Source organism: Uloborus diversus, chromosome 4 (assembly GCF_026930045.1).
Source record: "Uloborus diversus isolate 005 chromosome 4, Udiv.v.3.1, whole genome shotgun sequence".
Lineage (NCBI taxonomy): Eukaryota > Metazoa > Arthropoda > Arachnida > Araneae > Uloboridae > Uloborus > Uloborus diversus.
In genome coordinates this window covers 40,840,728-40,853,004 of record NC_072734.1, presented here as the reverse complement: position 1 = coordinate 40,853,004, position 12,277 = coordinate 40,840,728, and the positions used below count along the sequence as shown (strand labels likewise).

Here is a 12,277-nt window from a genome sequence, read left to right as displayed (position 1 = left end):
TTAGACCAGAAGTGAAACAGCAACAAAAATTTTGTTGTTCTTGACCAGGTTGACAATTACTGCACACTGACACACATTATACAGGCCTAAAGGTTCTTTGATATTGTTGATTCTTGTGGGAATCCAGCAATAGTTAAAGCATGAGAATGTTAATATATGCAACTTACTTGATGGGTATCCTCACTGATGTTTAACATTCTTTTTATTGTTGAAGGCAAAAGCTGCAGGACATAGTAATAATTAATTACAATGAATTTATAATGATAACTTTTAAATGATGCATTAAAAAAAACATTTACCTGAACAAATACTAAAACTGCATCAGGTAAAGCTTTGCAATTGATGATAACTTCCAATTTTACATTTAGAATTGGCTTTGAAACAACACATTCACAATCCTCACAATAAATAACTGAACTAAAAAAGACACAAGCATTAATCAATTACATAATTTCCAAACACTTTTCTTGTAAATGTTTGCTGAAGAAAACCAACAGAAAAATGTTCTTAGTGAAACATTCAGAACAGAAGAAACATTGCAAGCCTCACATAATGAGTCAATTTAAAATATTATACAGAAAAAGAAAGTTTATGAAAATAAAACATTAAAAACACACACTCAAAACGTGAAAGACAGAATTAAGTGCTGGGTTTATAAGCACATCCGGAATGCTTCTGGTTAACATTTTTCTTGACAAGTCTTGGGCCACAGAAGTTTACCGGCTCTTATACATAGAATATATAAAGTATTAAAGGGTTCACCAAAAACATTAAAAGAATTTCAACCGACTTACAATGCTAAAAATGCATAATTATTTAGATTTCAAATTTAGGATGATAAAATAATTATAAAAGATTAATTTTAGGGTATGCGACGGATTTGAAATTACTTTCACAAAGTAGGGCATAAATGCTATTACAGCAATAAAAGTTATTACAAATGGAGTAAATAAAGAAAATAAATTAAAGCTCAATTTTTTCTTTAACTGGTCTTTAAAATGGATGCATATATACCAGGGTTCGTTGGATTGGACCCAATGGGTATTTTTGAAAAACCCCTAATTTAACCCATTTTTGGGTTTTTAAAAATTCTGAGAAGTTTTAAATAAAACAAGCTAATTTGAATACTTTCACAATTTAAACTTATTGTTTATTTGTTCTTCAATACAGACAATAAACATTAAAGAAAATGCGTTTTGAACTTTAATAGCCTTTACAAATGCATTGTACTTTACTTTTAGTCAAATTTAAATACACTAATGTACTTACTTTCTTAAGTCTTAACAGCATTGAAAAAAAAATATTTCAAAGATTTTAAGTAAACATATATATATATATATATATATATATATATATATATATATATATATATATATATATATATATATATATATATATTTCACTTTTTACCACAACTGATCAAGAAATAATTCAAAATATCTTGACTAAGTCATGTCAGGTCTGATTTTTTCAAGGTTTGTAGATTGCATAGTGAAAACAACACTAGCCAAAAAGCTTTCATGTGAATTATTTTCTGCAAATCAACACGTCACAAATCTCGAATAAACAAGAGATTCAGTTTGGCTTTCTATTTAACGACTTTTAAGGGACCACAAAAAATCGTCTTTAAGTAGAATGCCTCCCTAAATAGAATGCTTCTAAAACTATAGTGGAGCATCCGGGAACGTGAAAAGTCGTCTTTAAATACAGAAAGCCGTTAAATAGAGAGCTGTTAAACAGAGTGCCAACTGTTTTTTTTTTTTTTTTTTTAGAAATTAACAGGATTTACAAACAGGCAGATAGAAAACAGAATAGGATGAACAGCATTTTTATCATCTTACAAAAATGTTCAATATTTTTTACTCTATCAAAAGAAATAGAAAAACAAGTAACATAAAATTCAAAAAAATGTCTTGATTAACCTGGAATTCAATAAAAAGGGATTTAGACAATTGAGGTTCTACTGTAGTTTTGTATAACAAAATCAAATACAATAAAGCAAAACATGGAAAAAAAAGATTGTAATTAAAAAAGAACATTAGATTTTATCACTTGAGAAGTAACTTGGCCTAAACTGTTGGTAATCATAGAAACTGCATATCTGAAACTTCACCATTCTTGGGTTTTATCAACTTTCATACTTTTCTTCAGAAAACGCTGAATTTTAACTAGTTTTCCAGCTTTTGCCACACTAAGACAATTTTTAAGCTTTGTTCATATGTTTATGCTACAAATGTCCCATCTTGTCCCTTAAAATGACAAAAAAAAAAAAACATATTTTCCTTCAAAAAACCCAGTTTTAGTTCTGTTTTATTTAAAAAATCCAAAACCCCTCATGTTTTGTTTTTTTTTTTGGAACCCAGTTTTTTGCCAACCCTGATATATTCAGTTGAACTTGCTTATAACCAGCATAAGAGACAATATTTGCTTGTTGAAACAGACTACTCGTAAAAAACGAGTTTGAGCAAAAAATCATAGGAATATATACATACAGCCCTAGTTTTTATTATTATTACTATTATTTTTAAATTTATCTTCAGGGCAAAAGAAGTTGGTTCATTAGTTTTTAACTGTCTTTTTCGTCTCTTTCTCGTCCTACACGAGTATTGGTGGATTAATCCATGGTCTAAAAAACATTGTCTCTCTCTCTCTCTGTAGCATCCTTGAATTCAAAAAGTTTAAGTTTTTCTGCACAGAAAAAACAATTGAGTATGTATTTAGCTTCAAATTCTTCACATTTATGGTTATCGTCATCACTTTCATCATTTTTTTCATCTTCATTAGCTTGAATTTGAACTACAATATCATTGGAAGTATATCTCAAAAGTGATAACATAGACATCACTAAATACTAGCTTTCAAATTCTTCTCTATTCTACAAAATAAACAAAGGGCTGTCATTACTTGTTCTCGGAATTTATAACCCATCAATGACTTTTGGATGACTTCAGAATGCTAAAGGAATTTTTTAAAGAAAGGATAAGTTGAGCAGGAAGTCAATAAAAATTTTATGTATCAAAAAAATACTGGTTGTTTCAAGTGAGGTTTGCTTGTTAAAAGCGAGTTATGCTCCCACAGACTTAACATTAAACCAACCAAGTCCTTCTGATTTCCTGGTTAAATCCGGGTTCTCATGAAATCAGGGCTTGTTATAAGCGAGTTTGACTGTGTATGAGAAGAAGATTTATTCACATGATATAAAAAGCTTGAACATAAGAATGCAAATCCGTAAATAAATAAATAAAAGATATAGAAAAAAAAAAGCATTGAGGATAATAATCAGAACTAATAACTTACAAATTAAAAGAAAATCTATTATGAAGAATGTTCCGAGTATAAATTCAATTTAGGTCACGGGTCCCGACTGCCAAGAAAACCAAATGCCTACCGCCAAGGAACCAAACGTCAGCAGCTGACAAAAGCAAATCCACCGCCAAGAAAGACAAAAGAAAATAAACGCGACTAAATACAGTTTACACGACAGAACAAGTTGGGGTTTTCTGGGTTTTTCACCCGTCTGTATCTCAGAGCCATTAAGACCCCCGGAGTTGATTTTTAGTATACTCAATAGTGATGGGCATAATCGAGTACTCATAATCGAATCACTCGATTATTCAAAATCATTCGAGAACTCGATTATCATGAGTTCTCGATTATCGTATCTCGAGTTCTCGATTATCACTTTTCGAGTTCTCGAGCGATGAACTTCTCGAGTTCTCGATTATCACTTTCCGAGTTCTCGAGCGATGGACTGCTCGAGTTCTCGATTATCACTTTCCGAGTACTCGAGCGATCAACTGCTCGAGTTCTCGTTTGTCCTTTCCGAGTGATCGAGCGATCAACTGCTCGAGTTCTCGCTTTGAACTTCTCGAGATGTTGAGTTCTCGAGATGTTAAGCTCTCGAGATATTGAGTTCTCGAGATCTCAATCACTTGAGCAGTGTAATTTTTGATCGATTTGAGAATCGAATGAACCTCTCAATATAGTTGACTTCTGACAGGGGTGCCCACCTTGGAAGATGGGGATCGTGGCGCAGACTGCGCCATTGACATTTTTAGGGAGAAGGGGTGATTTTGATAGACATCGGTAAACGATATTTATCCGCGTTCTCATTCCTAATGTAATGTAATATAAAATTAACTTTATTCAAATTAGAATAACTTCTCAACTCTTTCGGCACGTGTAAAGTTTCAGTTTTAGGTTGGCATTCTTTGATGCCCAATCATATGCAAATGAGGCAAGTATAAATAGTGAACGATTCCAATCGTTCTCTCTCTCTTCTTTTGTGTTCGTCAGCCTCAGGGGCGTAGCTAAGGGGGGGGTTTTGGGGACAAAACCCCCCCCGAAAAGTTAGTCTCAAAAAAAAAAAGAGAAAAAGAAGAGAGAAGAGAAAGAAAAAAAAAGAAGAAAAGGAAAAAATTCCAAGCTATTATACATATATATATATACATATATATATATATGTATATATATATATATACATATACATATATATATATATATATATATATATATATATATATGTATATATATATATATATGTATATATATATATGTATATATATATATATATATATAAAAGAAGTAACCCCCCCCGAAAGTCGGGTCTAGCTACGCCACTGGTCAGCCTCTTGTGAGTTAGGTCCGATAGGTGTTGGGGAGTTGCGAACTCCGCCTCCACTTATGGCCGGGTTTTATTCTTAAGAACTTATTTTTGTTAGTTATATTTATTTTAGTTACTATGGACCAATAAATTTTTGGTAAGATTTTAGCAAGTTTCCAATGTTCATTTCTTCACATTAATATTTGATTCTGCACCTTCCACTGTGTGATATTATCTCTGCTTGTATAAGCATGTAACATCGTTGACTGACTTACGAAATTTAGCCCTTCGGCTTTTCGTTTAAACATCGTAAGTTATCATAAGGGTTATGGGCCCAGCCCTACCCAATTGTATCATAACAATTACGTGTTCAGTATCATGATGTATTAAGATGTTTTCGAATTGTCAGCAGAATAGAGTATTAGACTTCGTGTTTTTGTGATGAAATGGAATGTTGTAACTGACTTGTCTTTTTGCTGAATCGGTAGATGACAAGTGTTTGGAAATCTTTTCAAATTGTTTTCCCCGCATCGGCGTTGAATGAAAACTGTGAAAATAGAAGCTTTTCTTTTGCCTTTTGGAAATTTGTATCGAATCTTTAAGCCATGTGTAGTGCAAACTTTTTCTCAGATGTTTCGTTTGCATTTTATGGGGGGATATAGTTGGTTTGGTGTTAGGCAGAATAGTGGCTGCTAAATTCAGCGGAAGACCTGGACTTGTTCCAGGGGGGAAGCTGTAACAGTTGCACTATTTAGGTTTTTTTTTCGGGGATATTTTGAGATTTTGTTGGTTGTTTTTTTGAAATTAGGTTTTTTTTATTTTTCTTGGCGTTTTTCATATTCTTATCAATCATGGCATCCCAGAGTGTTCCGATCGAAAAATTAAGGTCTGACAACTATGTGAGTTGGTCATCTGATATCAAATTTGTCCTAATGGAACGAGGTTTATGGAAGATAGTTAATGGCATTGAAAAGGAACCTTTTTCTAATGATGAAAAAAAGGCTACTGAGCAAGAGATTCGTAATTTTCAAAATCGACAGGATGTGGCTCTATCCATAATTTATTTAAATTTGGAGAAAAATTTCAAAAAGACAATTGAAAATCAGGTCAACGCGGCTGATGCCTGGAAGGCTTTGAAAGATCACTTCTTTCCTGACAATCGTTGTCAGCACATGACATTGTTTTCAGAGTTATCCCAATGTCGTATAAAAGAGGAAGAGTCGATAAATCTTTTCGCTGCCCGTACTCGGCAAATTTTTGAAAGAATTAAGGCTATAGACGCGAATTTCTCTGAAAATTATTTGATTTTTCAAATTTTGCGTCATTTGCCCTCAGAATTTGACAATATTTGTCAAGTTATTCTAAGAACTACTGCACAGGATTTCACATTTAATAAAGTAGTCAGCGAACTTATTGCCGAGGAATCGCGAATCCGACTAAAAGATGAGGACGATAAAATTATCGGCAGGGCTAACTTTGTAAAGAAACCGGGTAATTTTGACAAGAAAGGAGTAAAAGGGAAACTAATTTGTTTTAACTGTAATAAACCCGGCCACAAGCGGAATGTGTGTCAATATAAGAGGCTTGACAAGGACCTCGAACAACGTAACAGAAAGTCAAGATCACCAATCCGGAACAAGAGGAAGGCGAACAAGAAAACTGCGAGGTGCAGTTCCCCATCAGTGGAAAAGGAAGCATGTGAGTACCAGCACTTTTTCATTTCCGAAGTACATCTAAATGAAGTATCAGAAGACCCAAATGAATTTATTTTCGACACTGGTTCCACCCATCATTTCGTCAACATTCGTAGTGCGTTTGAGGACTTTAAACCATTACGAAACAAAGAAATGGCTGTAGCCGTTAGAAATGAAACTTTCCCCCATTTTGGGGATGGGAACTGTGAAATTAAAGTTTGATGATACTATCATTGTTTTAAAAGATGTAATGTACTCTCCTAATCTTCGTCAAAAATTTGTTATCGGGTACTAAATTCGATAAGGGGGGGTGCTAAGTTTGAAGGGGGAAACGGCTCCGTGACGATATCTGGTCGAAATGGATTTATATTTAGAGCAATTTTAAGAAATGGCATTTATTTTTGTAAAACCTCAAATTTTGTATAATAAATCGTATCAAGAAAGTGTAAAACCAAATAAAAGTAATGATCATTTCGAAAATGAAAAAATTGAATGCTCTAATGTAGAAAAATTAGAATTGTGGCATAGAAGGCTGGCACATATTAACACCGATAGTATCAGAAAGAGCGGTGAATTTGAGTGTGTCCATGGCCTGCCTAAATTCAAAAACGTAAAAATAGATTGTGAAAATTGTAAAATTGGTAAGTTTAAACGTGTTTCATTTAAACCAATAGGTAAAATACGGTCTAAATGTCCCCTTGAATTACTTCATGCTGATGTGTGGGGTCCATGTAATATTAAGGGAAATAAGGGGGGAACGTTTTTATTTATCAATCATTGATGATTTTTCACGTAAATCTGCTTTGTATCCAATTAGTGAAAAGAGCAAAGTACCAGAAATTTTCAAAAGGCACATAAAGCGTGCTGAAAGATTTTTAAATCTTAAAGTAAAAGCTGTTAGAACTGATAACGGGGGGAGAATTTGTAAATAAAGTTTTTGACAATTATTGTTTTGGATAACGGTATAAAACATGAGTTAACCAATATTTTCAGTCCAGAGATGAACGGTTTGGCCGAAGTGTACAATCGCTCAGCCGCTAATGCTGCAACAGTATTATTGGAAGAAAGCGGGCTAAGTAAAAGATTTTGGCCGGATGCTATGCTTTATTTCAATTATACTTGGAATAGGATTTGTCACTCAGGACAAACTAAAACACCTTTTGAGTTATATGGTGGACGTAAGCCAAGTGCTAGGCACGTCAAACCTTTCGGTGTTTTGTGTTATCTTGGAACACCCCGTCAGCAAAGACATAAACTTGATGTTAAAGCCAAAAAAGGTATATTTTTGGGCTATGCATTTAACACTAAGGGTTTTCGTATCTGGATTCCCGAAAGCGGAAAAATTTTTGAAAGTATAAATGTAAATTTTAATGAAAATGTTTATTACAAAGAAGCTTTTAAAAATATATCAGAGAGTGACTCTAGTGGAGCTGTGCTGGGTCCCTGTCTCAAATGGTCAAATATTCAATCAGATTCTGAAAATTTAGAAAATGAATCGAATTCCGAATCGGATAACGGAAGTGAAAGCCCGAGTACGCCGTCTAAATTCTTATCTTCTGATGAGAGTGAAAGCGAGACGAGCGGGGATGAATCAGATTCGAATTCTGACTTGAGTGAAAATGGGGAAAACCCACCCACGCGCCCAGCTGCGTGAAACAGAATGGGTGAGGAAAGCAATCCCAAGGTCAGATAAATCTCGTACTGATATTTATTTTTATGAGAAACATTCTTCTAAACGATTACGTTCTTTAAATGATGTTGAAAAAATATTGTTCTGAAAATGCTATTTATGTTTAAGCCACATTTATTTGATTTTAATGGTAAAAATTTATATCAAGGTGAAATTTCTGATCAAACTGTTCATTTAAATTTTATGTAACTTATGACTAGATGATGAAATTGTAATTCCTAAGAATTACAAACAGGTTCTTAAATCTAAGCAAAAGGACCAGTGGTTAGATTCAATGAGGGATGAATTAGAGGTTATGCATTCTAGAAAAGTGTGGTATTTAACACCTTTGCCTGCAAATGAAAAACCAATCGGATCCAGATGGGTTTTCAATGTTAAAAGAGATGAATCGGGGAAAATTGTTAGGTATCGTGGGAGACTTGTTGCTCAGGGATATGCACAATCCCCTGAATCGTACGATCAGACTTTTAGTCCGACGATTCATTTTTCATTGGTTCGATTTTTTCTTTTCCTTGAAAATATCAGAAGGTTGGTTCGATTTGCAGTGCGATGTGAAAAATGCTTATTTATATGCACCTCTAAAAGAATGCATCTTTATGAGACAACCACCCGGGTTTTGCAATAGAAGGGAAAGAAAATCTAGTTTGTAAGCTTAATAAAGCAATTTACGGTTTGCACCAGAGTGGCCGTATGTGGTTTTTTTGAGATAAACAGTGTTTTATTGAAAATTGGTTTTCAGAAATTTGAAGAATGTAATTGTGTTTATATTTATAATTCATGTGTCATTTTATTGTTGTATGTTGACGATATTGTTTTGCTCGCACGGAAAGAAAAGAATTTAAATCATGTTTTAAATTTACTTAGGAAAAATTTTGACTTAAAAGTTCTCGGAAAAACGAAAAAATTGTTAGGTGTTGAATTTGAAAGAACTGAAAATGGTTTGAATTTGTTTCAAACGAAATATATCATTGAAGTTTTTGAAAAGTTCAAACATTTTAATTTTCCGGTTTCATCATTGCCAATTTGTAAAGGTACTGTTTTTTCGAAATCTAATTGTCCTAATACAGAAAATGAAAAATTTGAAATGTCAAAGATTCCTTATCGTAATTTGTTGGGTTGTCTTTCTTTCATTGCGAGCAGAACGAGACCGGACATTTGTTATGCGGTCAATATCTTCAGTCAATTTCAAAGCAACCCTGGTGTCATTCATTGGAACGGTCTTTTAAAACTTCTGGGTTATGTTTTTCAAACAAAAGATTTAAAACTTAAATTAAAGTGTAATAGAACCCAATTAATAGCTTTTTCTGACGCCGATTATGCAGCTAATCGAGATGATCGAACTTCACTCGGGGGGCAGTTAATTTTGTTGGATAATGCGCCGATTGAATGGCGAACCTTCAAGGAACGTTGTATTAGCCTTTCCACTATGGAAAGTGAGTTTGTGGCCCTTTGTGAAGTGTCTAAAGAGCTTATGTGGTTTGACCGTGTATTAAACGAATGTTTACGCTGGGGAATTGTTAGAAAAAGTAAAATTAAATCTGTAATGTATGTTGATAATCAATCGGCCATTGACTTTGTTAAATCTCCGATTGAAAATCACCGTACAAAACATATTGATGTAAAATTATTTTTTGTTCGTGATTTGATTCAACGGGACATTTTTACCGTAAAACATGTAGGTAGTAAATCCAATAGGGCCGATATTTTTACGAAGCCGCAGACTCGTTTTGAACTGAATCGTTTTTGTGAACAAATATTTTGTTAATTTTTAATGGTATGAAATTGTTTAGTATAATAAATATAATGGGATATTAAAGTATAAATATTATTTGTAACAACTGAAATTCTTTTTCAAATTTCTCGTTGGTTTAATCTTTAAGATGGAGGAATTTGATTCAATGACAAGAGTTTATTTTTGGAAACTAAGCGTTTTAAATAATTTTGTCATTGTGAAAAAAAAAAAAAAAATTTTTTTGTAAAATCATTGTGCCCATCTATTTCAAAGATACTGTTTCGAGTATTTTTGTCAATTACAGTTTGACAAGATAGTTTGCAGTGGAAATGTTAATCTTGGACTTACTATTTCCTTGGACTGTGGATCATCAATAGGCAAGAAGGACTTTTTTGAGAAAGGACTTCAATCAAATAAGCAGTGATGTATTGAGCCGCAGCTGCTGATGGATGATGTATTATGATGGATATAAATCCATATTTGTTTATTGTTGAATTGTTAAATTTTTGTAAAAGATTAAGCCTGGCCCTTTGTGGATTTTTTTTTTTGGGGGGGGGGGGGTTATTTTTGAATGTATTAAAATTGTATAAAAATTTAAAGTTTAATAACATTACTGAATGAGAAGGGGGGATATGATAGACATCGGTAAACGATATTTATCCGCGTTCTCATTCCTAATGTAATGTAATATAAAATTAACTTTATTCAAATTAGAATAACTTCTCAACTCTTTCGGCACGTGTAAAGTTTCAGTTTTAGGTTGGCATCCTTTGATGCCCAATCATATGCAAATGAGGCAAGTATAAATAGTGAACGATTCCAATCGTTCTCTCTCTCTTCTTTTGTGTTCGTCAGCCTCTTGTGAGTTAGGTCCGATAGGTGTTGGGGAGTTGCGAACTCCGCCTCCACTTATGGCCGGGTTTTATTCTTAAGAACTTATTTTTGTTAGTTATATTTATTTTAGTTACTATGGACCAATAAATTTTTGGTAAGATTTTAGCAAGTTTCCAATGTTCATTTCTTCACATTAATATTTGATTCTGCACCTTCCACTGTGTGATATTATCTCTGCTTGTATAAGCATGTAACATCGTTGACTGACTTACGAAATTTAGCCCTTCGGCTTTTCGTTTAAACATCGTAAGTTATCAGTTTTAAGGGGTATTTCGAGGGGTTTCGAGGGGCTCTGTGATATTGAGGGGGATCGCCCTAACGTCAGGGGGCACCCCTGCTTCTGAAGTGATTCAATTGCAGGGGTGGATCCATCATTTAGGGGGTCAGAGGCCTGGCTTTGAAAAGTTAATGATTTTATTTATGAATGGTCATTGTTTTTGTTGCCTCCCGAAAAGATATGCATTGAGACTCTTTAACCTTTCCCCCAGAAAAATTTGGAGTGACGGGTTGAGCTGAGGTGCCCACAGGGGAGGTGGGTCATAGTGCAGACTGCGCCATTGAAATTCTCAATGGACGTTAATCTTTTTTAGGGAATGTCCTTTTTGAGGGGGGGGGATGTTTTGAGGGATATTTTTCGCTTTTTTTTTCGGCGGTGGGGTTGGTCTATGCGATATTGAGGGGGGTGTCCTTGTCCTCAGGGCGGGTGGGCACCTCTGCTTCTGAAGAGTTTCAGTTGCAGGGGCGGATCCGTCATTTAGGGGGGTCAGAGGGCTAGCTTTGAAAAGTTAATGATGCTTCATTCGAATAGTGTTATAATTGAATGTATGCTGTCGAATGCTTGATTATCAAATGATTATTTGGGATGCTTTGGTAGTCTAATGATATGTTTGGTGGAAGTGGGCGCGCTAATAAGGTTCCAACTTGAGAGGCATTAAAATTAAAATTATATTTCAGGTAAAAAGGTGGAATACTTAAGTTGAAAACCTGAGGGAAGTCTTTCCCCCTTACGTCCACCTTCGACTATACCATTAGGTAATGATACAAGTGTAACAGGCAACAACAAACGTTTTAGAGCCCAATTATACAGATTACTGCAGACACGTGTTTTGGGGTTTCAAGGAACCCTTTTTTAACGCAAAATAGTGAGATTGTGGATGTAAGGACATTACTGGATGTCTTTAGGGACCATTCATTAATTACGTAAGGGTCCGGAGAGGGAGGGGAGCTTCAAACCCATTCTCACGCAATGTTTTCCAAGTTGATGTTTTACATTTGAAATTGTGCAGTCAAGTGGTTTGACGGGAATTATATATTTTATTTGCGTTTGGAAAATAAAAAACTTATTAGGATGAGCTGTTTTTTATTTGTTTTACGAAGAATGAATCGTGTAAAACATGATAAAAGAATCGCACTATGCATAGCATGTTTTATTTTTAATAATTATCGCATCATACGCAAAAAAAAAAAAATGTCGAAAAACCATTCAGTCTAGATTCCAATTTTTTAGTAAATATTTCATTACACAAAAGGGATTAATTTAATAATAGTGAATTTAATTTCGATTCCCAGTGATGTTAGATTCGTTATTTTATTGTTTTGAATAACGGAATGGAATCAATCTTACCTAAGAATAGAGGGAGCGGTTTGCAAAATCTTACATACTT

At 34.0% G+C, this 12,277-nt stretch overlaps 1 protein-coding gene across 1 annotated transcript in view; it reads right to left on the bottom strand.

Moving 5' to 3' along the window:
• LOC129220359 (uncharacterized) overlaps positions 1-12,277 on the bottom strand; it is a 62,229-nt gene that overhangs the window by 5,229 nt on the left and 44,723 nt on the right. Inside the window, exons 13-14 of the mRNA XM_054854766.1 lie at positions 300-417; positions 168-221 (exon numbers count right to left, since the gene is read on the bottom strand). Coding sequence (XP_054710741.1) covers positions 168-221; positions 300-417 — 172 coding nt within the window. The remainder of the gene's footprint in view (positions 1-167; positions 222-299; positions 418-12,277) is intronic.